The sequence below is a fragment of the Callospermophilus lateralis genome, chromosome 6 (genome assembly GCF_048772815.1).
Source record: "Callospermophilus lateralis isolate mCalLat2 chromosome 6, mCalLat2.hap1, whole genome shotgun sequence".
Lineage (NCBI taxonomy): Eukaryota > Metazoa > Chordata > Mammalia > Rodentia > Sciuridae > Callospermophilus > Callospermophilus lateralis.
In genome coordinates, this window is record NC_135310.1 from 7,843,884 (window position 1) to 7,871,368 (window position 27,485).

The following is a 27,485-nucleotide window of genomic DNA, read 5'->3' on the forward strand; positions in this document are numbered from 1 at the left end:
ATGCACGTGCTCCACCTGGACAGAGGAAGGGGCAGCTCCCGCACTGTCCATGCGACTCCCTGGGGGCCAGGCTGTGGACAGTGCGGCGACTCTCATTCTCCTATAGGACTTTCCTAGGTGCTGAGATTTGAAATGACTTTTACTTTTTTTGTATGTTTCTTGGAATTTTTAACTTTTTAAAAAGAAGTAGGAATCAAAAAACTGCCATTTAAGAATAATCGTGGAGAACTCTGCACAGCCCCAGTTTCAGAGAGCCGCCTGATGACCACGGCTCTGAAGAGAACAGGCCTCTCAAGGTCACCCAGCAGCAGCCACCTGAGAACCTCCCGCTCGGGCCAGCCCGGAGAGGGCTTTCTGGGTTCTCGGGAGAAGAGGGCTTTGGTTTGGACTTGTTTTTTGGCTATTGCTCATAAGGCTGCTTGCTTGGACCTCAGGAGGAAGCACAGTTTCTTGGCTAAAAATGGATTTGGAGGGCACACAGGTCTCCTGCTTACTACCTGGTGACACAGGGTGAGCCACGTGGCCTCTGCACCTCAGGTGCCTTTTCTCTCCAATTAGGTAATGTTACCAACATCACCAGGGGGGTGGAATAAGGGGTGGAATAAGGTGAATCTGCACGGTTATGGTTTTTAGTTGCTATCTTGCCATTTCTCCACTCCTCGGCAACCAGAGTCTCAGATTTATTTTAATTAAACTGTGAGGTGAGTCGAGAAAGCAGGCTTTGCCCTCTCAGGAGGAGTGTGGGGTTAATTCAATACCTGCATCAACAGTGTAGGGAGTCATATCTTTCTCTTTCCAGAGATCTGATAATGTGAGTCTCTGGAATTAACTGGCAGTGGACAGATTAACCGGCGGAAAGGCTACGACGTCACCACACGCACACTCACGGGAGCCTCACAAGGAGGACTTGAAGAAGAGCCAGATGGTGTGAGTTTTACAGTGCCCTGAGCAAAGGGACAGAATCGGGGTTGGGTTTCTGGGGGAAATGACTGGACATGGAACAAAGGCTGTCTTGTCAGGGCGACAGTCCCCTGGGGCACCGTCAGAGAGGGAGGGAGGGGCTGAGCTCAAGTCTCCTTTCCTGTGATTCCAGTCACTCTTCTCTGTCGATGGGATTCCAAGGAGGGGTTCTTGATGTTGCCGCGCTTGCTGTAGATGGGCTTCTTGGAGACCGGGTGAGGAACCCAGGCGTGTTGGGTAACACACTTACCAGGAGCTTTTGATGTTTCCTGATGCCTGAGTCACAGGGCCAGGCTCTCCGAGGGTTCCACGCCATCCGTCCCCCTGACCAACACTCTGGGCCTCCAGATGACCCCTCTTCCACCCACCTTTATCTAGGTTGACTTTGGCTGGAGGGCAGTGACGTGAGAAGGTGAGGAGACTCGGGTCCCCAGTGCCCCCTCTGTGCACAAGTGGGTCCCTGGAATGACCCTCTATCCCCCCCCCCCCCCCCCGGCTACCCCAGAGAGCATGGACAGAGACACCGAGAGGAAGTCACCTCCGCAGACACACTTCACTCTTCCGACAAACCTTGCCGTGCCCCAGCTGCCTGCCCTCTAAGTCGGCTCTGCTGGGCCTCATCTACAAGAACAGCCCACGCCCTAGACAGTCCCACAGGTCTGGAGGGCCGCAGGAAGTCAGGCTGGGGGCGTTTTTAATGATGACACTTCTGTGTGTAAAGCCTTCCTCGAGGTGTTGCCAAGAGGATTCCAAGACACATTAGACGGATGCTTTTAATACACATTTGAAAAATATGATGAGAAGCCTACAATTTACACACTGGTTACCAGTGAAGCCCAGCATCATGAGGGTCGGAAAGTGCTGACACAGCGGGGCCTTGCTGGAGGGAGACTGGGATGAAGCGCTGTGTTCTGTAGGTTCTCTTCACCCCAAACCAGGAAGACGGGCCTTTTTTGGCCAAGGGCAAAGCTGTAGATTTCCAAGTGGCAACGTCCATTCTCCCCTCTATCTCACATACTTTTTCCCCTGCACCGAGGGCAAGACCCAGGGCTCACCCACACCAGGCAAGTGCCCAAACACTGAGCTATGCCTCAGCCCTATCCATCTTCAACAGCCAGCCAGCGTGCTGACGCTTGGTCCAGTTCCCCTGGTCTCTCGGCCTGCAGCCTGTGGCCATTGCTTATCTCAGCTGGATCAGGCTGTGAATGTTTTTAATACAACCACCTGCATTTCTTCAGACCTCCAGGTCCCAGGGGGAACTTTCCTGGGGACTGGCTTATAAGTTGTCTTTTGGTTTGTCTCACAGGTAAATAAATTTTAAATGGAAGTTTTTGTGCCCTCCAGTCCAGGATCACTCACTGCACAGCATCAAGGAGCACAAAACCTGTGGTAAGGTGAGCTCTTTTGGGTGGGTTCACTAAGCTATCTCACAGAGGCAATGTGGTTCACCTTCAAGAATCACCAACAAGAACCCAAACCTAGAGTATCTTCGAGTCACGTGTTCCTGGAATACAGGAGACAGAAACGTCTTCCTAATGTGTCATAGTGCTTCTGGACTCCACAAGCGATCATGTTTTCCTCCATCACACATATTTAAGCATAACTGGGATACAATTTGCTGGAAGAGCCGCCATGTTTAAAAACCAGTTCCAGCCAAATAATCTACACTGAAATGCTCTTGCCCACATGCAAACCCACAAATGCCAAGGCATTTTCTTCCAGAGTGTGAATAAAGCAATAGTTATTCAAGAAAAAAAAATGCTACAGAGGTCTTTTAATAGCAATATTTAAATTCTCTTGGATCTTCAAATACTTTAGGTGATTAAGTGCTTGATACCCACCGAACCAGCAGTTCTCACTAGAAATGGATAAATAGGTAAAAGATAACCAGGGCTTCACAGGGGTTTAAAAAGCAATAAAAAGTATGGCAGAGCCCACTCAGACCATTCTATAGGATTGATATTAATTTGGGGGCAGAAAGTCTGAGGGGAAAATACAGAGAAGTCAAGACCTTTGAGACACATCTGCCTTTTCTTCTCAGAGCCAGCTCCCTCTCAGGTGCCCTTGAGTTCCGACGTTTGGACCTGAAGGTAAATTGTGTTTTCTTTGGGCTTCGCTTTCCTGTGGCGACCAGAAATGAAAATTAAAAGTCAAAATTAAGAAGCAGTCAACATCTCCATTAGGGTTGCAAAGCTGTGTGCAGAGTATCTCAAATATACAGAGAGACCCAGGAGGGCAAACAACGAGGAAAATGGGTTGACAAAGGAGCCAGGGCCAGGTCTGGCTTGTGGCCTACTTGTGTCAGGTTTGTGAGTGGAGGTTTCTTCTTATTATTATGTTTAAATTGGTGAAAAAAAATCAAAATGAAAATATTTTGTGGCACTTGTAAATGAAATTCAAATTTCCACGTCCACAGATAAACCTGTATGAGAAGCCAGACTCACCCACTTAGGTAGGTGTTGTCTAGGGTGCTTTCTGCTATGGGGGCAGAACTGAGTCACAGCAACGGATGCCCAGGCCTGCAGGATTCACCTGGCCCGTTCAGGGGAGTTTGGCAGCCCCCTGGGGTGGACGCCCATGGAGCTGCTGCCTACCACAGGCACCTGATAGTCAACACTCCATCTTGGATCTGGAGGCTTGTGGGTTGGGGGGTGGGGGCTGTCATTGATCCTTCATCTGTAGAAGGAGTCTGGCAAAAACAGCAGGTGCTGAGCAGGGCTTGGGAGGATGAGGGGGACGCACCAAGTGCTTCCACTGAGCTGGGCAGGCAGTAGCACTCCACAAAGGTCAGTTAGGGCCACCCCTGCACTCATCCCTGATGTCTCCCCAAAGCAGGGACATAGGAGTCACGGAACTGATCAGTCTGTCAGTGGACTGGAACTGCGTGTGGAGTTGTATAGAGGAGAAGACAAACACTGAAATGGGATGTCATGAAACGGGAAGAGCACTGTGGAGAGCAGAGGAGGAGTGGGTAGGGGTCTGGAGGGCAGGTGTGGCCATGGCCATGGAGTGAGCGTTGAACACAGCTCCCTAGGAGAGGACCAGGGGCCTGTCAACAAGATCGAAAGCAATACAGTAAGCCCGACAATGCAACATTCCTGCCACCTGGGCCCCAGAGAAGGACATCATCGGCCACTGGAGGAAGCGTGTGTCGGTTCAGAGAGCACCTGTCTGCGCGGGCATCGCGGGCAGGGCTTATTCAAACAGCTGCCAGGGCCCCAGGGTCACCACCTAAGTCAAGACCTTGTGATTCCCCCACACCCAAAGTTCTGAGAATCACTGAAGAAATCGCACCTGAGATGTATGGAACATCCACCAGGATAAGGCAATAGACCAATCACAGTCACTGACCTCAGCTGCTGAATTTCCGCAGCAGCCCTCGAAGTCAGGGGCGGACCAAGTGGTATATTACAGGGAAGGAAACTCAGGCTCTGAAGGGCTCCGTGACATTCCCAGAGTCTCGACCATGTCTGGATTTAGGCCCAGGTCCTTATGACTCCAGGGCCCACTCTCTACTGCACAGGGACCCGTGTCTGGCTACAAAATCCTTGGAACTGAGCCTGGAAATGGGCCCGAGAGATTGACTGCTTCACTGGGGACTTTTGTTTCCTTTTCCTTCTCTCCTTCCTTTCTCTTTTTAAAGAGCTTTAAGAATGGAAACTGAAACTCTACGAAAGCACACTCCACTACGAGAATCAAGACTTCAAGCCATTTTTTGTTAAGAAGAATCACTAAAGAGTCTGAACTAGGTGCTGGGGCTGTGGCTCAGGGGTAGAGCACTTGCCTAGCACATGTGAGGCCCTGGGTTTGACCCTCAGCACCCCATGAAAATAAATAAATTAAATAAAGGCATTGTGTCCATCTACAACTAAAAAAAATTTAAAAAAAGAAAGAAAACTAGGAATGGAACCACCATTTGACCCAGCTATCTCACTCCTCTGTCTGTATCCAAAGGACTTAAAAACAGCATAGTATAGTAATGAAGCCACCTCAATTTCATAGCAGCTCAATTCATAGTAGCTAAACTGTGGAAGCAACCTAGATACCCTTCAATAGATGAATGGATAAAGAAACTGTGGTGTATTTTCAGAATGGAATATTGCTCGGCATTAAAAGAGAATAAAATCATGGCATTTGCAGTAAATGGATGAATATCATGCTAAGTGTATTAAGCTAATCCCCAAATCCAAAAGCTGAATGTTCTCTCTGACAAGTGGATGCTGATCCATCATGGGGGTGGGGGTGGGGAGAATGGAGGAATTTGATCTGGCCAAGGGAGGGCGGGAAGGGGAGAAGGCATGGAGATAGGAAAGACGGTGGAATGAGACAGACATCATCACCCTAGGTCCATCTCTGACTGCACACGTGCTGCGACTCTACATGGTGTACAACCAGAGAAATGAACAGTTAGTTGTGCTCCGTTTGTGCACAGCAAATCAAAAAGCTTTCTGCTGTCATGTATAACTGATTAGAGCAATAAAAAATAAATTTTAAACAAAAGATGGAAGAAAGAGAGTGTGTGGAGTGATACCGTGACCCTTCTAGAGGGCAGGGCTAACATCTCCCCACCCCAGCACCCCCGACTTCACCTCTGGAGGTTCTCGGCATCTTGGATGGTCTCAGGCAAAGCCACGCCCTTGGTCTCGGGAAGAAGCAGTGTCACGCCTCCGGCCGTCAGGCCCAACACCCCTTCAATGAGACAGATCGCAAGAGCGAGCGTTAGACCACAGACAGCTCCACCTCCAGAAAGGTTCACAGCCACCAAAGAGACGTCTAGGCAACGGGGACAGGAGGGCACATCTAGGCAACGGGGACAGGAGGGGACGTCTAGGCAACGGGGATGGGGGGACGACTAGGCAACGGGGAGGGGGGGGAAGACTAGGCAACGGGGAGAGGAGGGGACGTCTAGGCAACGGGGAGGGGGGGGACGACTAGGCAACGGGGACGGGGGGACGTCTAGGGCAACGGGGAGGGGGGACGACTAGGCAAAGGGGAGAGGGGGGACGTCTAGGCAACGGGGATGGGGGGACATCTAGGCAACGGGGACGGGGGGACGACTAGGCAACGGGGAGAGGGGGGACGTCTAGGCAACGGGGAGAGGGGGGGACGTCTAGGCAACGGGGAGAGGGGGGGACGTCTAGGCAACGGGGAGAGGGGGGACGTCTAGGCAACGGGAGAGGGGGGGACGTCTAGGCAACGGGGAGAGGGGGGGACGTCTAGGCAACGGGGACGGGGGGGGACGTCTAGGCAACGGGGAGAGGGGGGGGACGTCTAGGCAACGGGGAGGGGGGAACGACTAGGCAACGGGGACAGGAGGGGACGACTAGGCAACGGGGACGGGGGGGACGTCTAGGCAACGGGGAGAGGGGGGGACGTCTAGGCAACGGGGAGAGGGGGGACGTCTAGGCAACGGGGAGAGGGGGGGACGTCTAGGCAACGGGGAGGGGGGAACGACTAGGCAACGGGGACAGGAGGGGACGACTAGGCAACGGGGACGGGGGGGACGTCTAGGCAACGGGGAGAGGGGGGGACATCTAGGCAATGGGGAGGGGGGGACGACTAGGCAACGGGGAGAGGGGGGGACGTCTAGGCAACGGGGAGGGGGGGACGACTAGGCAACGGGGACAGGAGGGGACGACTACGCAACGGGGACAGGGGGGGACGTCTAGGCAACGGGGAGGGGGGACGACTAGGCAACGGGGAGGGGGGGACGACTAGGCAACGGGGATGGGGGGACGTCTAGGCAACGGGGAGAGGGGGGACGTCTAGGCAACGGGGAGAGGGGGGGACGTCTAGGCAACGGGGAGGGGGGGACGACTAGGCAACGGGGAGGGGGGGACGACTAGGCAACGGGGATGGGGGGACGTCTAGGCAACGGGGAGAGGGGGGACGTCTAGGCAACGGGGAGAGGGGGGGACGTCTAGGCAACGGGGAGGGGGGGACGACTAGGCAACGGGGAGGGGGGGACGACTAGGCAACGGGGAGGGGGGACGACTAGGCAACGGGGAGGGGGGGACGACTAGGCAACTGGGATGGGGGGACGTCTAGGCAACGGGGAGAGGGGGGGAGACACCCGGCTTACTGTCAAAACCTTGTCAGGGACATTTAGGAAAGAAAACGATGAGGTAGCCGGGGGAAGGCCAGAGGAAGGAAAGGAAAGGTGCCTTTGTACCTCCACAAAAGAGGAGAGCTCCATAGTAACTGATGTCAAGGGTTAGCGGGGAATGTCGAGCCGCGTGCCTCAAGAAGAATGTGAGACTCAGTGTTGAATAGTTGTGATAGAAGATAGATAGATAGCTCTATAGATAGAGAGATAGACCTATAGACAGATCTATAGATAGATAGATAGATCTATAGACAGATAGATAGACCTATAGACAGATCTATAGATAGATAGATAGATCTATAGATAGAGAGATAGATCTATAGATAGAGAGATAGATCTATAGACAGATAGATAGACCTATAGACAGATAGATAGACCTATAGACAGATCTATAGATAGATAGATAGATAGATCTATAGATAGAGAGATAGATCTATAGACACAGAGAGAGATAGACCTATAGACAGATCTATAGATAGAGAGATGGATAGATCTATAGGCAGAGATAGACAGATAGATAGACCTATAGAGAGATAGATAGATCTATAGACAGAGAGAGAGATAGATAGACAGACCTATAGATAGGTAGGTATGGACATGGAGCATAACACATATAGGTATAATTACTCTCTCCTCCCTCCCCTCCTCTCTCCCTGTTCCTCTGTCCTTCTCTCCCCCTTCCTCTCCCTTCTGTCCTCCCTCCCCCTCTCCTCCTCCCACCCCTCCTCTCCCCCTTGCTGTCACCTGTGCATGGCAGGTCCCTGCCCAAGAACAGCCGTTTTGCTGTCTACCAACCGGGTAAGCAGGTCTTGGAGGGCCCGAGCTCAAGGCTGGGGGAAGAAGGAGTAGCTCCCTCCTCTTTCACTATCCAACTTTATCAGCAGTAAAGCCCATACGGCACTTTGATTCCCACTTGTCTCACGTCCTGTCTCCATTTCTAAGCTCCAGAAGCAGAAGGGGTGAGTTCAGCACCTTCAGACCTCCCGCGCTCACAGGTAAATGCAGGCAGTTAGCCGCTGAATGCACAGGGAGCAGGAGGCTGTTCAAAGGCCCGTTGAATCTGTGCCCTGGAATGAATGACTGGATTTGGGAGCCACGGGATATAAATCTCTGGCCTTTTCCTAGAAAGTGTATCTTCTCTTTCCCCAGAGACAGCTGAAGAGGGCCCTCCCTCCTCACAGGGTCGGGGAGCAGTGGACACTTTGGTCCGCAGACTGCAAAGGAGGGGGCGCAGGCTCATGAGGTCTTACCAAACAGAACAAGGGGCAGGGCTTGCCAAATCTCCATCAGCCTGAAGACCATGAAGGGGGTGAAGATCCCACCCACGTCACACAGGGCGGAGCACACCATCACCCCAAGGTTCCTGAGGAAACAGAGAGCCCAGAGATCACATCCTGCGATTGGGTTTTCCAAGATCCCGTCTTTCTTATCCTAGACCCAACGGAAGGGCCGACTCCTGTGGCCGCCCGGACGGCGCTCAGCACACCTCGGGGCGGCTGCGAGGACCAGGAGGAGCCTGTGGACCACCACAGCAGACTGAGAGGGGGTGTCAGACCAGGGTGGAAAGCGGAAGGGCCACGCCCTGCCAGCGGCCTCTTCTCAGTTCCACACCAGACACCAGCTCTCAGGCGCGTCACCCGTGAAGATGGACCGAAGCCTGATGAAGGTCACAAACCCATGTGTTCCCTGCTCGGACCCCCAGGTCTACACCCTCCTGTCCAGGACCAATACCTGTTGTCACTTGGGTGACTAGGTCTAAAAGATTTAGGCTCATGTCAGCCCTGGTGCCCTGGGAGTGGAGCACATTGGTTAGGGGTGTGTGTGTGTGTGTGTGTACACATATTAACATGTGTTCATATCAAAACCATTAACTTATAGAAGCACTAGGCCTTCTAAATTCTGCATGTTTTCATTTTATTTTGTAACTCTGCGTGCGTTTTGTCCTCCTGTATCTATTCTCCTGTGTGCTGCTCTCAAGCTGCCTCTCATTTATTAAATCCTTTAATTTTTTCATTTTTTTCCTTTCTGAGTGGCTTCAGTGTCTTCTATTATCTTGCCATCTAATCTCCCAGGAATGTATACATTTGCTCTAAGCTCTTACTTTATAGAGATGACTGACTCATTAATATTTTGCATTTTATGGTAGCATATCTGTTTACAATTTTCATCTGCTTTGTGACAATATTCTTTTGGCCACACTCTGGGATAGGAGGGATTTTCTTTTTGATCAGGCTTGTATCTGAAACCTCTGAAATTGTGAGCCAAATAAACCTTTTCTCTTATTAAGTTGATTATCTCAGGTATTTTATTACAGTAAACAAAGCTGACTAATACAGCATTTTTGACAGATTATATTCTGACTCAATCCTCTGGGACCGGTGGCCATAACAATGGAATTATTTGTCCCAAAGTTTTTAGACTCTGTACTCAGAACTGCCAGTGTAGGTTTTCTGTTTAGTTTGTCTTCATCTCTGTCCTCAGTCCAAGCAACACTATACAAATGAGAGTCTGAGACATGGCCTTTTGATACAGGAACAGGCAGAAAAAAGAATGACTAACTCAGAGTCATGACTCAAGGACTCAAAGAACTGTGAAGGTGTAAGATGAGGTTGGGATCTGGAATTTTCTTAGAAGCCACTGATATGTTCACAACAGGAAAGGGGTAATTTATGCAAAGGAAAAAAAGCTTAAGGTAATAAACTGTATTCTAACACAAGTCAGGTTAAGATAATGGCAGTTTTTAAAACATCAAATAAAATGGCTACTTTTTCAATTAAAATGATCTTCATTTAAAACCAAGTCCTGTAAGATACAGACGGCAATAATTCCATGCAAAGGTGCTTGGCGTTACTAGGGAGTAGGAAAAAGGAGGGCCACAATAGCATGCCACCTCCCAGAATGGCTTAACACCGACTTTCCAAACACCCGTGAGGACGCAGAGCGACTGGACCTCTCACACGCGGCCTGCGGGAGTCCAAGCTGGGGCACCCCCACAGAGCACACGACCCAGCATCACACTCCTAAGTTTCACCCCACAGAAGTGAAAACATGTCCATCCAAACAGCTGTGCACCGATGTTCAGAGCAGCTGTATCATGATCACCCCAAACAGGAAGGAGTCCAAGTCCAACCATGACCAGTGAATGAAGAGTAGCGGGTCCAGGCACTGGTAAGCTACGCGGCAATAAAAAAGCCACAAGGCAGAACAGTCTGGAAAAGGTGACACTAAAGGGACAGAAAACAGATTAGCAGCTGCCAGGAGCTGGAGGTGGAGCGAGAAGGGAACTGACTGCAGAGGGGTGTGAAGAAACTCGGGGGATGCTGGAAATAGTCTGTATTTCGTGGCAGTGTTTAAAAGATCAATTATCTATGCCATCAAAACTTGCTTTCAGAAAACATAAATTTGAGTCTATGTAGGCCCGACTTTAAAAAAAAAAAAAAATTCTTCGGCACCAAAAGCATAGGCAACAAACTAAAAAGAGAGAAACTGGAGCTTATCTGATCCAGAACTTCTGTTCATCAAAGGACACAGTTAATAAAAAGTGACCTAGAGAATGAAAGAAAATGTTTGGAAATCATACATCGGATAAGGCCCAAGGTCCAGAATATATAAAGAGCCACAATCAACAACAACAGCAAGATGGCCCCCGGGGCCCAGTCTGATAAGGGGAAATCACTGCATCAGACTTTTCTCCAGAGAAGACACACAAACGGGCCACAAGTGGGTGAAGAGATGTCCCACACCACTGATCACTGAAGAAATGGAACGCATGGTGAGACACCCGCTCAGCCCATCAGGGTGGCCGCTATAAAGAAAAAGAAAATAAGCATTGGTGGGACCGGGGAGACACTGCAGCCCTGGGCCCCGACGGTGGGACGTAAAACGGGCGAGTTGTGAAGAAAGGATGGAGGTCACCCGAAAACTAAAAAATAGGATCACCATGGATCCGCAGCCGGCTTTTCATCAAGACACCTGACAAGGTCAACTTAGAGGAGGGAAAGGTTACTGGGCCCACAGTTTCAGAGCTTCAGTCGGTGGCTGGCTGATTCCATGGCTCTGGGCCGGGGGAGGTAGCATCCCCTGGTACAAGGGGGTGGCGGAGGAAAGCTGCTGAGCTCGGGCAGGCAGGAAGGAGGCCGAGAGGGAGGAGCCAGAACAAAACTCACCCCTCCAAGGCATGCCCGCGTGACCTGCTTCCTCCACCAGGCCCCGCTGCCCACAGTTACCCCCCGTACAGTCATCCCTTCAAGTTTTTAATCATTCACCAACTGGATTAACCCACCACTTGGGTTACAGCTCTTGTAATCTGATATTTCAGACCTTCATGAACACAGGAGTGTCTGGGGGACATCATAGCTATACCATAATACCAGTAATTTCGCATCTAGATAGGCATCCAAAAGAATTGAAAGTAGAGGGCTGGGACTGTGGCTCAGCGGTAGAGCGCTCGCCTAGCACGGGCGGGCCCTGATTCGATTCTCAGCCCCACATAAAAATAAAGGCGTTGTGTTGTGTCCATCTACAAAAAAAAGATTCATTCTCTCTCTCTCTCTCTCTCTCTCTCTCTCTCTCTCTCTCTCTCTCCTTTAAAAAAAAAAAAAAAAAAGATTTGAGAGTAGAGTCTCCAAGAGATATCTGTGCACTGATGTTCACACCAAAATGTGAGAGCAACCCAAGCTTCCACGGTCAGATGAATGGGTGAACTAATATGTTCTGAACACAATGGAATATTACTCAGCCTTAAAAAGGAGAGAATTTGAGCATGTGCTACAACATGGATGAGTCTCAAAGACATTATGCTAAGTAAAATAAGCCAGTCATAAAAATATTGTACGATTCCACTTAGATGAAGTTCTTAGAGTACTCAAAATCGTAGCAAAAGAAAGAAGAATGGTGGCTGCCAGGGGCTGGGAGGGAGGAATGGGGTGCTGTTTAATGGTGCAGAGTCACCGTTTGGCAAGGTGGAAAGAGCTCTGGAGATTGACCACACAATGTGAGTGCCCCCGACGGCACCCGCCTGAATACTTTAAAAGGTTTACCATGGTCAATTTCATATTTCACTACATTTCTCGGACGTTCCTCGTTTATAGAGCCGTCACATGTCTGAGTGGAGAAGGCACACGTGTCCAGGTCAGAAAGGCGTGGCCCTGCACTCTCTAGCTGTGTGTGACCCTGGAAGTCCCTCTCCCTGTTTAAGCCTCAGCTTCTTGTGTAAAACTGAGGAGGAGGATGTTCAATAACAACCGTAAAGGTAGCCTGGGTCATAGGTGTGGAAAGGCTTGTCACTGCTGGTCCAGTGTGTAACAGAGCAGCTGACATCCACACCACCGCCTAGTGCTAACGGGATACTTAAGCTCAGCAGCCCCGCGGCTTGCCCAGCGCTCCCTCCTCCAACCCAGAAGCCTCTGTTCTTGTGCCGCCTGTTTACAGGGCCTGGCGTGCCCCCTGCCCTTAGTTGACTCGAGTGCCCGCATTTCACATTCTCTCCCATAACCCGGAACCTTCTCTTTGACGCCCAACCCTACCTCTCTGAGCACCCATTCTTAGCAATACCCAATGTTCAACTTGACCGACGCTTGGGGGCGCTCGGGGAGACGCCCTGGAAACGCTGGTCCTCGTGAGCCTGGCTGTTACGCACTCACCGGATGAAGGTGGGGTACAGCTCTGCGTTGACCAGACAGATCATCTGCAGCACAATGGTGATCCCCATTCGGCCCAGGCAAGCCACCGCGATGTTCAGCCAGTGCTGGTCTGCAGAGAACAGAGGGACACCAGGGTGGCACTCTCCTGCCACAGAGGGAAGGCCTGGACTACGAGGGCACCCTCTCTGACCCTTTCGTTTTCAGACAAGTGCGCTGAGCTCGGGAGACTTCAGGACTTGACGGTGACACCTCTGGGAAGACTCCATTCGTCCCCAGAGACAGGAATGAGTTTGGGGGCTCCGCTGGCCTCCCGTCAGCAGGCCGACCTAGACAAGCTGTTGGCGTCCTTGGGGTGGATGCCAAGCCGCACAGCTCACGGGTGGTTATGAGTCTTACAGGTAACGCATCAAATTCCCACTGCGACTGCGGAATTTAAGGGCTGAGCTTTGTCGATCCTAGAAGAGCGCTGCTGCTAGCCATCCTGAAACAGCCCAGCGGGTAAGTTAGCTCCCGCCAGGCTCAGCCCTGATGGAGTCCTCTATCTAGTGTTGCTTTGGACCTAAACAGCTTCCTGCCAGTCACAGGGAGGGTGATTAGCGGGTGAGGCCCGGACAGCTGCTGGAATCCCCATTCCCACTGGGGTGACCACAGTAATGGGCGTCCCAGGAAGGAACACAGATCCCTAATCACCACTGACATTGTCACCAGCATTGCCCCCCACACCAGAGTACAAGTGGCCCTGAGCGATACTGGCTCATTACAAGGCCCCTGAGGTCACAGATATTGCACCACCCTGGCCCCTGGCCCCAGACACTGGTGACGTAGGGAAGGCTCGGTGTTTCACTCGGTTGGCGTGAGCTTCCCAAGGAGCGCGGAGGCTGCTCACGGCACACACAGCTCAGGGGCACTCTCGGGCCTCTGCTGCTCTCTGCCCCCGAGAAGCCAGGCTGAGCCTTGGGAAAGTCCACACCCGACCCAGCTTCTACAAAACAAGAGAGGAAGGAGATGGTCCCGGGGGGTCGGGGCCAGGGCATACACAGCATCGCTGCCCTCAGAACAGCTGTGTCCACTCTGCCCTGCTGGCTGGGGCCAGAGGGATACGTTTACATTGAGGTCAGACTGAGCGACTCCCACCCAAAGCCACCAGTGCTTTCCGGCTGTGCTTGGGGTACCGTCCACGGTTGCTGCCTCCTGGCTCACAGGGGACCTCATCTGATGCTTGCCACCCAATGCCAGTCCAGCCGAGCTCCAGGCTGAGCCCTCTCCTCCCGTCCCCTTTCCTGCTGCTCCCTGCCTGAATCTCTCTCCTCGTGTGTCTACATTTGTCTCCTCTCAGTGTGCATGGAGGGGCCGCAGGGCAGACAGGAAAGGCAGCTTCCTGCAACATGGCTGGGCCGCTCAGGAACAGGAGGACTGATCTGTGTCCACAGAGGCCAGGGCGGCAGGCGGGCGGGCAGGGCTGCACGGATCTGGTGTGACAGAGCCGGAAGGACAGCTGAGGTGCTGGGGGAGGGCACTCAGCCCATGCCGCCTGAGTGTCCACAAGTCCAGGTTCACCAAACCACACAGTTATAAAGTGCTCATTATATATTAGTTAGACCCCCATTTAAATTGTTAAAGAAAGATGGTGAATGAAGGTGACACCCTTTGTTCTTGTTCCAGGGGCTTATCAAAGTTCAGTTCCCTGGAAGACAACGAACACAGGCCACTCACCTTGTGAGATAAACAGCATGACCAAGCAGGCTGCCCCGGCCACCAGACTGGACAAGGCTAACGGGTAGATGCGGCCAGCACGCTCAATGGTGACGAGGATGATGAAAGCTGCAGGGAGTTCAACCAGCGCAGAGAAAAAGAAGTCTAGGTAGAGGTTCCTGCTGGTGGCCCCCATGTGCATGACCAGGCCCTGGTAGACCACAGCGCAGGAGAACCTGGGAGAGAGGAGAGCCCGAGTCAAAGGCAAGCTCTGCAGGGGACGAGCAGCTCAGGGAGGGAGCCACCACCCACTGGAGAGAATGTGTCACTGGCATAGAATGTTCTAGAGCAATGCAAAAACAGGGCTATAGAAGGGCCCTTGAAGACAAATTCCTTTAATGATGTAAGAGGATGCCTTATGCTTATGAACTTTCGCTGTTACCATCGTCATCACCATGGTAACAAGGTCAAGGATCCTGGGCACAACAGAGCGGAGGTGCAGGCAGAGCCTCTGCCTGCACAGGACGCTCCCTGAACCTCACAGCACCATCTTTAACGGGCACTGTTGGTTGCTCCCATGCCCCTGCAGGGCCCTCTATCTGTAGGTCACAGGACACAGACACAGATGGAGGGGCCTTCCTAAACTGCCCGCTCTCCAGTCCAGTTGGAGGGTGTTGTGTGTCACTGGGGAGATATCATTTTGGAAACTAGAGCATCTTAGATGATATCTGTGTCTACATTGTTCAACGAGACTTTGGTCAATAAGAAATCCTGGTCTTGTCCCAGCATGAAAATTGCCTGTGTGCCCCGAAGTTGAGATGGCAACTGATGTTCCTATTTAATGTGCCCCCTTGTTTTATAAAAGCCTCAGCCAGAGGATACTTGTGGGGCTTTTGTTTCTTGTCCCAAATCATTGCTGATTGGACAAAAGGGTCAAAAGGAAAACAAACATACAAAAAGAATGCACACACCTGTAGCTTAGTGAGTTTAGGGTACCGGAGCCACCCCCCGGCACCATTTGGCCAGTGAAGTGGAAACTCTCACACACTGCTAATACAGAGACTGGCTCAAGAGAAAAGAATCTACAACTTGAATTTGCCTGTCCACACCCCAGGTGATAAATGAGCAGGGCTGCCACCTTCAGGCAGAACCCATGAATTGCATGTACATATTAAAATCACAACAACAACAACAACAAAGCACCTGTGCTCACTGAGCATTTGCTGTATCTGTACCCCACACTGTTCCAAGCACTCTACACAGATCATCTCTTTAATTCCCCTATGAGCTAGATACTGTTATTGCTTCCACTGCTGATGAGGACACTTAGTCACAGAGAGACTGAGGCTCTTTCTAAAGGAAACACAGCCAGGAAGTGGTGGGCAGATTCCCAGTCTGTAGAATGAAGAGAAGCAGGTGGGCCATAGGAGGGACAGTGGGAGAAGGTGTCAGGGGCCAGATCACATAAAGCCTTACTTGCGGGTCGGAAAAAGAAACCTGGCTCTATTCTCAGTGGATCAGGATGTCTGCAGAGCGTGCCGGCAGCCAGTATCGAGATTTGCCTGGATTGGGGGTGGCCATAACAGAGGCGTCAAATGCCACCTTGAGAGGTGTGTGCTTGGGGTGGAGGGGAAGCTGAGCAGTCCAGGTGAGTGAGCAAACACTCCTGTCTGCAGGCTGCCCACAGAGGGGCTGCAGAATCAGGCACCACGGAAACCCACCAGCTACATGGGGCTCTGCAAGGGCTCACTCTGCGGTTGGGTGCAGGACCCCAGGGCAAACTCAGGGACAGGGCTGGTGAGTGCGAGACAGGGGCAGGGCAGGGCGAGCCCAGTATCTAACACCCTGGGTGGATTCCGTGGAACAGCAGTCACTCATTCAACTTCCAGCAAATATTTACTGAGGGTCTACTATGCGCCAGGCACTGCCCTACTAGGTCGACTCCTTCTTCAAATAAAGCCTTATGTGTTAGTGCTGGCAGCTGCTACCGGGAAGAGGAACTTCCCCCAGGGTCTGGCCGCTGAGGACCCTGTGTCAGAGAGCAACTTAAGAATCACTTTGTTCTGAGGGACGCCCATGTGGAGGAGCCAGTCCAACAGGCTGGGTCCCTTCCCATGCTAGCCCCTGAGAGAGGAGCAGACCCCTGCGTGGGCAAGGGGTATGCCGGGAGTGCACGGGAGTTCTACCCAATGGCTAATGAAGGCCCAGAGAGACCCTCAAGAGGGTCCTTCAGTTTTTAGATGTGAGAAAGGGGTCTCCCCTTTGAAGGGCTCAGCTTTCCTGATTGATGTCATCAACCCCTCCACCTTCCGACACGACGTCAAGACCCGCTGCTCCCCACAGAGGAGGCTTCGTAGCGTTGAGGCAGCTGCGGCTCCTCTCTGCCACTCCACGGTCCCAGTAACTGTCCTTCCTGTCCAAACGGGCCTTCCCCATGACCCAGCCCCCAGGGAGATAAGGCCCCCCGGAGCTCTCTGACGGCTGACTCGCCCTGCTCTCTCTTCACCTGAACCACGCTGGGGACTCTCTTTCGCACCCCGCGTTGGGGCGGCACTGCGGGCGGCCTGCGGGCAGCGGGGCGAAGGCTCACCATATGTACATCAGGATGCAGGTGTGCTTCCTCAGGTTGGGCGTGCGGAACAGGTCTGTAAAGGAAGGGCTCCGCTTTTCGGTGTCGTCCTCTTCCAGAGAGAGGAACTAGGAGGGAGGAGGTCGTCACCCACCCAAGCTGTGAGTGGGGTGGTCCCCGGGGGGCCACTGCCACTGATGGCTACCCCACCCTGACCTGAGCGCAGCTCCACCACCTCCCCGGGCAGCCCCAGAGGCCCCAAGTCCGGGAAGTGAGAGCCCTTCCTGGTCCACCTGGAGGCCAGCAGGAGGCGATTTCCCATTCTTCCGGGCGATGTGGTTCATTATCTTTATTGCTTGAGTGTTTCTCTTCTGTGACAGCAGCCATCGGGGCGACTCCGGCACACACCTAGGGACACAGTGCATCACCAGGTGGCATTCCCCAGAACTCACCTGACTAGATGCTGAGGAGAGGGTGCAGTTGTCCGAGCCACCCGCTCCCCAGGTTGGAACTGTGATTCCTCAAACTGCTTGTGGATGCTGTGTGCTGGCCGGTGTGGCCCTGGCATGAGCTCTGAGGGTCACTCAGACCCAGGTCACCTGCTAAGATTCACAGAGAGAAGGGACCAGAGCCCCCCATTAGTCTTCTTTCTGTGGAGCAGGGCCCCATGTCTCCAGGAGCGGCCCCCTCCATCCATCACCAAGCAATGCTAGGGGGCCAGCTTTCACCCGGAGAGGATGGGTCTACTCCAGGTCCACCCTCAGCAGAACCGTGGCACAAGGTGCACAGATATTTCCCTCTGCTGTTTCCTCTTCCCTCCACGATGACGCTTATCTGTGGAGCTGGTTTTCCTGCCAGACCCTACAAGGTGCTCACAGCTCTGAAGGACAGCACCTCATTTGGACTAGTTCTGTTTCACAGTGACGCAGTGCGCACGTTTCCCAGGGACACCCTGCCCTGAGCAGCCTTTCAATCATTCATACATTCATTTGTTCATAAATTGATTCAACCAAGATCAAATACCTACTCTGTGGCTGGGTTAGAGGGGTGTCAGAGCCTTGTCAATGCCAGTATCACTTATAGACGGGGGGTCGGGGGGGGGCTCCACGGGGTTTATGCCTTATGTATTAGTGCCAGCAGGGCTGCAGGAGGCAGAGCCCTGGTGGTAAAATGAGCCTGTTCCTTGTACTAGACACCGAAGGCAGATCATCTCCAAGATTCCTCCGGGCTGCAGAGTGACACCTGGAAACCTGCCCCCTCACCCAGCCATGAGAAGAGACCACTGAGGGCATCTCAGTGCGGGCAGCTGGGCTTCGTGTTTCTGGAAGGTGCTCATTGAAAGCCTCGGGCTGGGCAGGCAGCGCTGTGCTCCTGGACTTTAGTCTGACTGTGGCATCGCTCCCGTCTATCTGGGGGGTGTGGATTTGGAACGGCTCTGTCGGAGGACAGCTCCCAATGCCATCAGGGTCATCTGGCAACATCAGGACAGCCTGAGGGCAGAAATGGCCCAGGGCACAGTCCCCAGGAGCAGCTCCGCCTCACGCATATGGACACCACGGCCCCTTGGAAGGTGGCCCGTGTGACAGAGGGGCCCTCCGTCCCACCGAGCCTGGCCCCTAGAGCGACCGGACTTAGAGCAGGAAGCTGTGCAGACTTGCGGGGGACACATTACCAGTAGTAGAGCAGGAAGAAGAAGGTGGGCAGGGACACGGCCAGCTGGAGCCAGCGCCAGTGCGGAAGGGCATAGGCCAGCCAAGAGAGCCCCAACAGCCCCACGGTGAAGGCCACCTGGTACAGGATCGCCACTGTCCTTCTGTAGCCTGAGCCGACGCACTCTGTGACTGAAACAAAGAAAGTCACCGCTGGACCCCGGGGGAGGCAGGTCTGAGAGGCCCGCTCCCACTGGCCTCTTCTCCCAAGCCCCAGCCTGGCCCAGCCTGCTCCCAGCTCCTCTCTGTGTGGCCTCCATTTGGCCCCCAAACCCCACCTGCTTGCCCAGCTTCTCCGCCTACCTCCACCAACTGGCCCAGCCCAGACTCCCAGGGGCCGGGTTGCCCTGTGCCCTCCAACCACCCTTTCTCGGGCTCCTCCTTCCATGTTTCTCTCCTGGGCTTCGGCTCAGCCTCTCTTCCCACATCTTCCCCTAGAAGCTCTAGGCTGAGCTGGACATTCTCGGGGACCATCAGCTTTGCACAGCTGAGTGTCTACGGGGGTTAGGATGCTCGAGGGCACAAGAGGTCTCCTGTTCTGGTGGCAGGCAACCCACGTGGTGTATATTTATATTAAATACTAGGTTGGAATGTGTCTGCACCGTGGGGGGAACAAACAGCAAGAAGAAGGCAGATCAGGAACGTGGCGGGAGGGAGGCCGTTTTACACAGGGCTGTGGGACAGATGGACAGAATTGGAGCCGAGACACAGACGAGGTGGGAGAGGCAGCCACACAGATGACAGGGAGGCTCAGTCCAGTGGCAGGATGCCCACGGTCTGGAGGGGAACTGTAAGGAGACCCTAGGGCTGCAGGGGTAAATCAGGAAAACAGGCAAATGGGGGCTGAACCTGGGGGGAGGCGAGTCTGGGGGGCCTGCGGGACATCGCAGGAACGTTGCCTCTTACTGAGTGGAACAGAAAGTCGCCGTGGAAGAGGAGAGCCACAAGCCACGGCCTGTCTCCAAAGGCTCACCTTGCAGCCCTGCTCACAGCTGGCCGTGGTGCAGCCGGGAGGCCTGTTGGGAGATGGGGCAACGGTGGTGGCGTGGACCAGCAGAGGTCTCAACGTGGGCAGGGTTCTGTGTGCATTTTGGAAATAAAGCCAATACGAGGTTCACTGGTGGACTGGAGGAGTGGGAGCAGAAAGGGGGGATGTGGTGCTGACTGCGAGGTGTTCGGCCTGAGCCACTAGCAGGAGGGCACTGGGCACAGCTGGGGGTCTGGGATGGAGGAGGACTACAGCCTGCTGCCTTGGGGTCCTGCCATGTTAATCAGGAGCCAAGAGAAGAGATGAGAAGGAGCCACTAGTAAGCAAGAGGAGAGCCAGGTAGCATGTGTCCTGAGCAACTGGAGAAGCCCATTGAGGGACAGAAGTCTCCGAAGGCTCTTCGCTAAATGCCCATTTTGGCACCTGCCCCTGGCCTTCCCATGCGCTCCCAAAGGAGGAGGACACCTTATCTATCTCAGCACCCCAGCCCCTACCATTGCCTGCCAAGCAGCACCAGTGACAATTAGAGAGGCGACGGCATAGCGGGCCTTGGTCTGAGCCTACCCTACACCCAGGGCAAAGCACCGGGCTCCTTACAGCAACCCCAGGAAAGAGGGCACTGTCATATTCCCATTTTGAATTTTCTGAGGCACAGAGAGATCATGGCCCTTGCCCCAGATCACACAGCTGCTCAGTGCTGGAGCTTGGATTCACCCCAGCTGCTCCTCTGTCCATGCACCGAGCAGCGCCTGCGGAGCACATGGGACGTCAGCTGAACCAACCAAACGTAACCAAGTGCTCGTGGTTCTCGAGGCAGGAACACGGTTTCTCAGGGCCCTCGTGAACTGCCCTCGGAAAGCCCAGCCATAGGACACCAGTTTTAGAGGAAAAGTCTGGCTATTTGTTTTTTTCTTAAAAGAGCAGAAATGTGGCTTAGCTTCCCTGGGCCGCTGGGCCCCATCCCTGGGCTCAGGAGAGTTCAGGTGACTCTTTTATTTGCTTTCCTCCAAGGAGGGAGTTCCTGTTTTCTGTTCTGACCCTTCGTAGAATAGAGGAAAGCTCCTGTGCAGACTGCTCGCGCTGGTTGACCCCTGGGTTTTTGAAAACTCATGGTGTCTGTCTCCTCTGTCCTGTCCTCCTAGCTCTGGACTGTCATCTAAGCCATCTGAGTTCTACTTCTTTTAAGGAGTTGCTGGCTCTTTCATACTTAAAACACTCTCCCCCCCAGAGGAGAAAAGGAGGCCACACCTACCCACGCCTGCACAGGACACACAATTAACTACCACGATTCTCTACCCTGAAGACTCCCCTTCCCTCTGAGCGCAGCACCGCCCCCCACCCCGCCCCCTTCCACCCAACGCCCCCTCCCTGGGCCCAGGGACACCTCAGCCCTGGGTGATTACTCAGGGTGTAGCCAGACATCCAGGTGCCCTTGCTGACCGTCCCCTGCAGCAGGCGGAAGAGCAGCATGGACGTGTAGTCTGGGGACACGGCTGTCAGCACACCGGACAGGGCCATGACCAGCGAGGTCGCCAGGAGACACAGCTTACGGCCAAACCTGAAGAGACAAGAGGCGGAGGAGGCTGAGGACCTGGGCCAGAGTCACCCCACCTGCCCACGGACACCCCTCCTGGGCCTGGCAGGTCGCGCCCACACAGCTCCCAGTTCTGCACCTCAGGTGGAACTCCTGCCTCGCCACGGGCCCTGCCTCAGGAGTGTGCCTCGCCAGCATCCCTCTTCTCAAGATGACCCGTCCACCCATGGGCTGTGACACTCCTTGACTCACTCCCCTTTCCCTGGGCCCCTGCCCCACCTCTGATCTGTACATGGCTCCACCTTCCCCCCCCTCCCCCTGGCAGCTCACAGCAGCTGGAAACTGCCACCACGTCCCATCTCTGCCACCTTCTGCAAAGGGCTCCAACTGGCCATGTCCTCCACCCCTGCCCCAACCCCCTCTTGGCGCGGTGGGGAGGTTGACAGGACCAGCCTTCACTCACCTGTCTGCGATATAGCCGATGCCCAGGGACCCAAGGAAGAAGCCCAGGTTCACGCAGGACTGAAAGAGGTCCACCTTCCAGGCGTTGGCACACACCAGGTTAAACTGCCACCAGGGACCCAGAACAGAAGGGCACGTGAGCCAGAACCACACCTTCCACCCTCCCTCCAGACAAGGCCAGGCCCCTCGGAGAGCTTCAGGTTGTCCCTTGCACGGTCTCCTAAGACACAAGACAATGAGCATCAACACACTCCTCTAACACCCTCCAAGTGACATTCGCTAAAGCAGCTGTGGTCCTGTGCTTTGTCCTTCATAGTCGACTGTCAAAGGACAAAATGACTTTGGAAAAGGAGCAAGAACAGGTAGACCTTAGAGGAGACGTGGCTGCCAGGTCAGTTCTCTAGAAAAAAATAGAGCCTTGTGCTTTCCCCAAAATAAATGTAGCAGAAGAATCATTAGATGTTTTCTAGAGTTAGTTGAGGATCCTCCATGTGTTTAATTGGATGAATTCCACCAGTGACAGTGGACATTCTGTCACAGTTGAGTGGTACCTGAGGGGGGCAGAGGCAGGGGTGAGACATTCTGGCGTCTAGAGGCGGCCAGCACTGTAGTCTCATGGGGTGACATCTGACAGGTAGGAGGAGACTCAGAGGGCCCCTCGAGACACGAGCCATAGAAGAGTGGACGCCAGGGAGACCAGAGGCGGGGAGGCAGGAGCTGGGCTTCCTGCCCCCCTGTCCCTCCTGTCCCTCTCTCTCCTTGCTTCCGATTCATGGCTCCATCAAACAAGCAGCACTGCGGAGTGTGATGGCAGTAAGTCACCTGGCGACTTGGAGCCCCAGTCCCCAACTGAAACAGGCATGTGGACCTGTCCTGCCTCACCCTGTGAGCTCAAGGGCTTTGTTTGATTTTTAAAAGTGTCTTATTATCCCTCCCCACATGTCCAAAGTTGCCCCGGGGTCAGACATTCAGAGTCTCAGGCTGAACTCAGCGGCCCCATGTCCTGGGCGGATGCGTTCCTCGGCGTGAGCGACGTGTTTTCTGCAATGGAGTGAAGACTCTGCATTATGTGGACTTTCAGGAACAAACATAAGCCTTGCCATCAGCGTCCTGTCCCATGGAGTGACAAGCTCAGTGTCACTCATTCTCTCCACCAATCCCAAGGTTCATTTCCTTTGAAATGTGACTGGAAGCACACCTTCCGGTGGAGCCTCTCCCAGGTGGCCCTCCCAGGCTGCCATTCTGCAGACGTGGACCCACAGGTTTTCCTGCGCCCTGGGCTCGGGCGTTGGGACACAGGAGGAGAGCTCATCCTGGGGTTATCTGGCTGTCCCAGGGTGTGTCTCCAACTGCCAGATTCTGCTTGAACGTCCCCCATATCAAGAGGGACAGCACTGAAGTCACGGGGTGAAAAGGGACGTGGGACTGTGACCCCTGGCCTCACTCATCCCTTCCTGGCCGCTTTCTGGTTTCATTCCATCTTTGCAAGTCTGTGCCTCTGTCAGTTGCCCTGTCCCCCTCCTGACAGGCTCTGGTGGCCGCCTTGCCCGGGCTTCATGCACAGCCAGACCTTCCCTGGGGCTGGAGGAAGCCGGTCTCTTTCAGCCTCACTTCCAACCCCACTGCCCGCAAGGGTGGACACTGACAAGCTGTGGGGATCATTTCCTAGAGCCACCACACACAGGCTCATGTGTGCACCCTGGGGACACAGGCCTGGCCCACAGAGAGGCCGGTTGGCACAAAAGAGGGCCAGAGGAGGTGTCCTAGGCCCATACACTGGGACTTTTCCAGCACAGTAAACAACAGGGATTGTTCTCCACTGCCTCACCACAAGAACCACCCAGGATCCCCGTTAAAATCCCTATTCTCCGTGGTCACAAGTGGGAATGCAGGTGGCCACGCAGGACTAGGCAGGCTTGGGATGCAGTGGCCTGACCACCTCCCCCCACCTCTGCCCAGGGAATGGCCCCTCTCACTCTGTGTTCAGGCCTAGAGGAAGCAGTGGCAGCCTGGGCTGGTGTGGGGCTATGGCTGAAGCCAGGGCCGGCAGAGCAGACCCTCCTGATGGGGAGTCAAGAGCCAGGGACATCACATCCCTTCCCCAGGAGCCTAGTCCCCAAGCCTTGGAGAGGGAGTTGAACCTGGTGTTCAAACAAGGTCGTTCATCTTCCTCCTCCAGCAGTTCCAATGTCCAAGGCAACCCTCGGTTAAAAATTAGTTCTACAGAAACGGATCACTACAGTCAATCCTCAAGAACAGTCTCCAGTTCAGGATAGGGAGGGAGGGGAGGGCAGCCTGAGAGCCGCTGAGGGGAGAATTAAAATGGAGCTACGGCCGTCCGGGGCTGGTTTCTCTGCCTCCTGCCTGACGTGCCCCACGCGGCTCTTCCTTCTGCAGCACCCACAGACTCAGTCCAGCACCGTGGACACTCCTCCTGAAAGCAGCTCGCCCTTACTGTCCCTGCTGGTCACAGTCCCAGGACTCTCAAAGTCCTCACCAGAGCTCTCGCTTTGGGGCTCATTTGGAGCCCCTCTTCACTACACACCTGTCTCTGTCCCCTCCTCCCCGTTTCTGCAGCCTGCTCACCGCCTCTTCACCCGGTCGGTCGAGCTGCTGCTGCTCCTGGTCTTCAGCCCAGGGCTCAGTGGCTCCCTTTGCCTGCTCCCCTCAGGCCAGAACCCGCAGCCCCCTCCTTCTCCCTGACCCGCAGCAACTTCCATACCCTTATAGCACAGTGGCATTTCATCTCCATGACAACCATGTGGATTGACATTTCTCATCTGGGCTCTTTTCTTGGCCTCTTCCTGCATCTCCCTATCTCAGAAGACTCCGATCCCACCACCAACCTGCTTCCAGCCCATTCACTGGGTCTAGTTAGGATTGTCTTGCTCCTTTGCCTAAATAAGACCAAACCCCTTCATTTAGCCTTAAGGTAGGTTTGCCAGATGTAGCGAATAAAAATACAGAGTGCCCTGTTAAATCTGAATTTCAGATAAGCAATAATCTTTTTAGCATAAATATATTCCATGCAACATCTGTATTCCCAACCCCAGTTATCAATATAAAATATTGTGCAATATCCAAAATATAATTATCCTAAAAAACAAAATGACATTATCTAGCCAGGTCCAGTGTCATGTGCCTGCAGTCCCAGCTCCTCAGTAGCCTGAGGCAGGAGGATCACTTGAATCCAGGACTTTGAGACCAGGTTGGGCAGCATAGCAAGAACCCAACTCAAAATTTTTTTAAAAATTCAATTATTTGAAATTCAAATTTAGCAGGGTACCCTATATGTTATCTGGTAACCCTGAGGACTCCATAACTCCCCGAGGTGGCACAAGTTTGCTGACTCTTGAACTTGACTCACGCTATTCCCTGGGCCTGGGATTTACTAACTGCCCTTGCCTACCCCGCCCCCCCACCACCGCCTCCCCCCACCCACCGCCTCCCCTTGCTGGCCAAATCACCCTGAGGCTCAGCTCAGATGAGCGGCTTTGAGCAGCCAGCTGAGCGCTCTCCTCCTCAGAGCCCCGGCCCCTCTGCCCTGCACACAGCACCTCCCAGGCCTCACTGAGGCTGTCGCTGGTGGACACTGTCTCACTCCTCCACACCCTCCCGGAGACTGCAGACTCTATGAGGGAACTTCACAACAACTCCTCTGTCCCCTTGCAGGGTCACCACCAGTGCTAGGACAGAGGGAGAGCTCAGAACATGTTCATTGGAGATGGACGGACGGACAATTGCCTGGGCAGTGTCTGCACGGAGTCCTTTCCTGCACAGTGTGTCTTGGCCCAGAGAACAGCAGGTCCCGGCTTGGGTCCCACAGGGTGGAGCACCCCTGGCAGGTGACCCAGGCAACTTAGCCACCACTGGAGGGTGCCTTGGGGACGGTGTCCACTCAACAGCATGTAACCAGTTGCCCCAGCACCCGCTCTCCCCAGGTGGGCAGGCTGAGTGTTGATCAGGTCAGGGGAGGGGACACTGGCCTTTCCACCAGGAAGAGCCCTAAACATGTTGGCACTGAAGCCACCAAGGAAAGGGGTGAGAGGAAGGAGACTGAGAAGCCCTGAGCAGGCCGGAGGGGCGATGGACAGTGGGGGGCGGGCGTGGGAGGGTGTCCTCACCAAAGCCAAGCCATGGCTAGCAGCCTCTGAATGGGTCTAGGCCTATGGCTTCTCCAGTTGACCAAGTGCCCACAGAAGGTCCATAAAGGGAGAAAATATTGTGTCACTTTTTACTAAAAAGTTCTCAAAGCAAAATGCTCAAAGAACCAATTAAACCATCCAAGCAAGGCTCCTTGGACACCACTGCCCTGCCCCACAGGACACAAGCAGGACCACACAGCATAATGCCTTAATCACGGTTGTCAGCTGAATCCCAGAACACTGTGTGGCAAGGTCTTATGATCCCAGTTCAATGATGAAGACTCAGAGAGGCTGAGTAACTTACCCAGTGACGCTCTGCTAGTAAGGAGCATGTCTGAGATCAACCAAAGTCCAGGCGACTCCACACCACCTCAGTGGCCATCATTTAGGTCACCTGTCACCACTTGAGGGGGGGGTAGTTTCATAATACCAACCCTGGGGAAGCACAGACGTGGGGCGGGAGTAGAGAAGCCCTCAGACTCCCTGTAAATCCCAACAATGCAGCGCATCTGCGTGCTGTCCTCCCAGAGGCCCAGCCTCCTCCTACACCCAGAGTTGGTGACAAAGAATGCAGAAGGCCAGGACACAGCCCGACACCTCGACCTGCACACGAACCAGGACCCTGCCCTTTCTGTTGAGAACCTGAGCCAGACAGGCTTGCTGTGCATCTCCTGCCTGTCCCTGAAGTCTCCACCTTACCCTGAATACAGAACCTCTGCCTACCTCAGTGACGATGGAGGAGCCAGGAGTGTCGTACACCCAGCCATGCTGACAGGGGACAAGTGGCAGGTGGCTCCTGTTGACAGCCAGGCTGGCCAGAGGGTCCACGCAGCCGAGGGTGCTCTGGTTCCAGTCCACCTCATACTGCATGCACTGGCGGAGGAAGGCCTCATCCGCAGCCCCCAGACCTGGCACGGTATAGTTTAGCTCCTCCGCTGGGCTCCAGCCGCATCGCTGGCTCAGCTCAGACACCCCGGGGCTCCGGCAGTGGTGAGGGGGGCTGAAGCCCAAGAAGACGATGCCCAGGTAGATGGGGGCTAAGGCCGCCGAGGTGAGGCATAGTGTGAGGAAGACTCGCTTCTGGTACCAGCCAAACTCCCCAACCTGCTCTAAGACATCGTCCACGGTGGGCATGGCTGGTCAGCACACTCGCCAATTTGGCCAGACCTGCTCCGGTCTGCAGTGGCCGCGTTCAGTGTCTCTTAAAGTTCTTTGAAATGAGAGGTCTGAAATCCAGTTTCTGCCCAGGCATGATACATCTGGAAAGCCACCAACTAGCAACAACCTTTTACCCCCGGGCTGGTATGAGGGCAAGGGTAGAAAGCACGCAATGGCCACTGTTTGCTCTGCTGGGAAATCACTCAGCTCAGCACAGGCCCCGAGGGCACCGGAGTCCACCCAGAGCAGGAAGAGGCGCAGGCCCCAGGCCAGGAGCCCTCCTCCCCCAGGCCCCTCCAATGAGATTATCTATTAAAGAAATTCCTATAACCCAGATAAGCCCCTGGTGACGAGCTGACTGCCCTTTTATCTCAGCCTGCAGCCTAACGGGGCAGCCACAGGCCTGCACAGCCTCCTTCCCAGCCGCCTCCGTGGAGCCTGCCCCGCACACAGGTGCAGGCCCTCAGGCCTCTGCTCTGTTGGGCTCAGGGGATTTAGGACCAGAAACTCAGGGAAAAGG

At 54.1% G+C, this 27,485-nt stretch overlaps 1 protein-coding gene across 1 annotated transcript; it reads right to left on the reverse strand.

Annotated features, from left to right (window-relative positions):
- Positions 1 to 2,901: 2,901 nt before the first annotated feature.
- Positions 2,902 to 27,002, reverse strand: LOC143401763 (solute carrier family 22 member 1-like). Its single transcript, XM_077109542.1, has 11 exons — positions 26,531 to 27,002; positions 21,664 to 21,767; positions 21,070 to 21,224; positions 18,642 to 18,810; positions 17,263 to 17,377; positions 16,991 to 17,097; positions 14,422 to 14,636; positions 12,709 to 12,817; positions 8,317 to 8,429; positions 5,550 to 5,649; positions 2,902 to 3,081 (listed from the first exon to the last, which is right to left on the reverse strand). Exons 1-11 carry the CDS (start codon positions 26,939 to 26,941, stop codon positions 3,015 to 3,017), a joined length of 1,665 nt encoding a protein of 554 aa, XP_076965657.1. The 5' UTR covers positions 26,942 to 27,002; the 3' UTR covers positions 2,902 to 3,014.
- Positions 27,003 to 27,485: the final 483 nt, after the last annotated feature.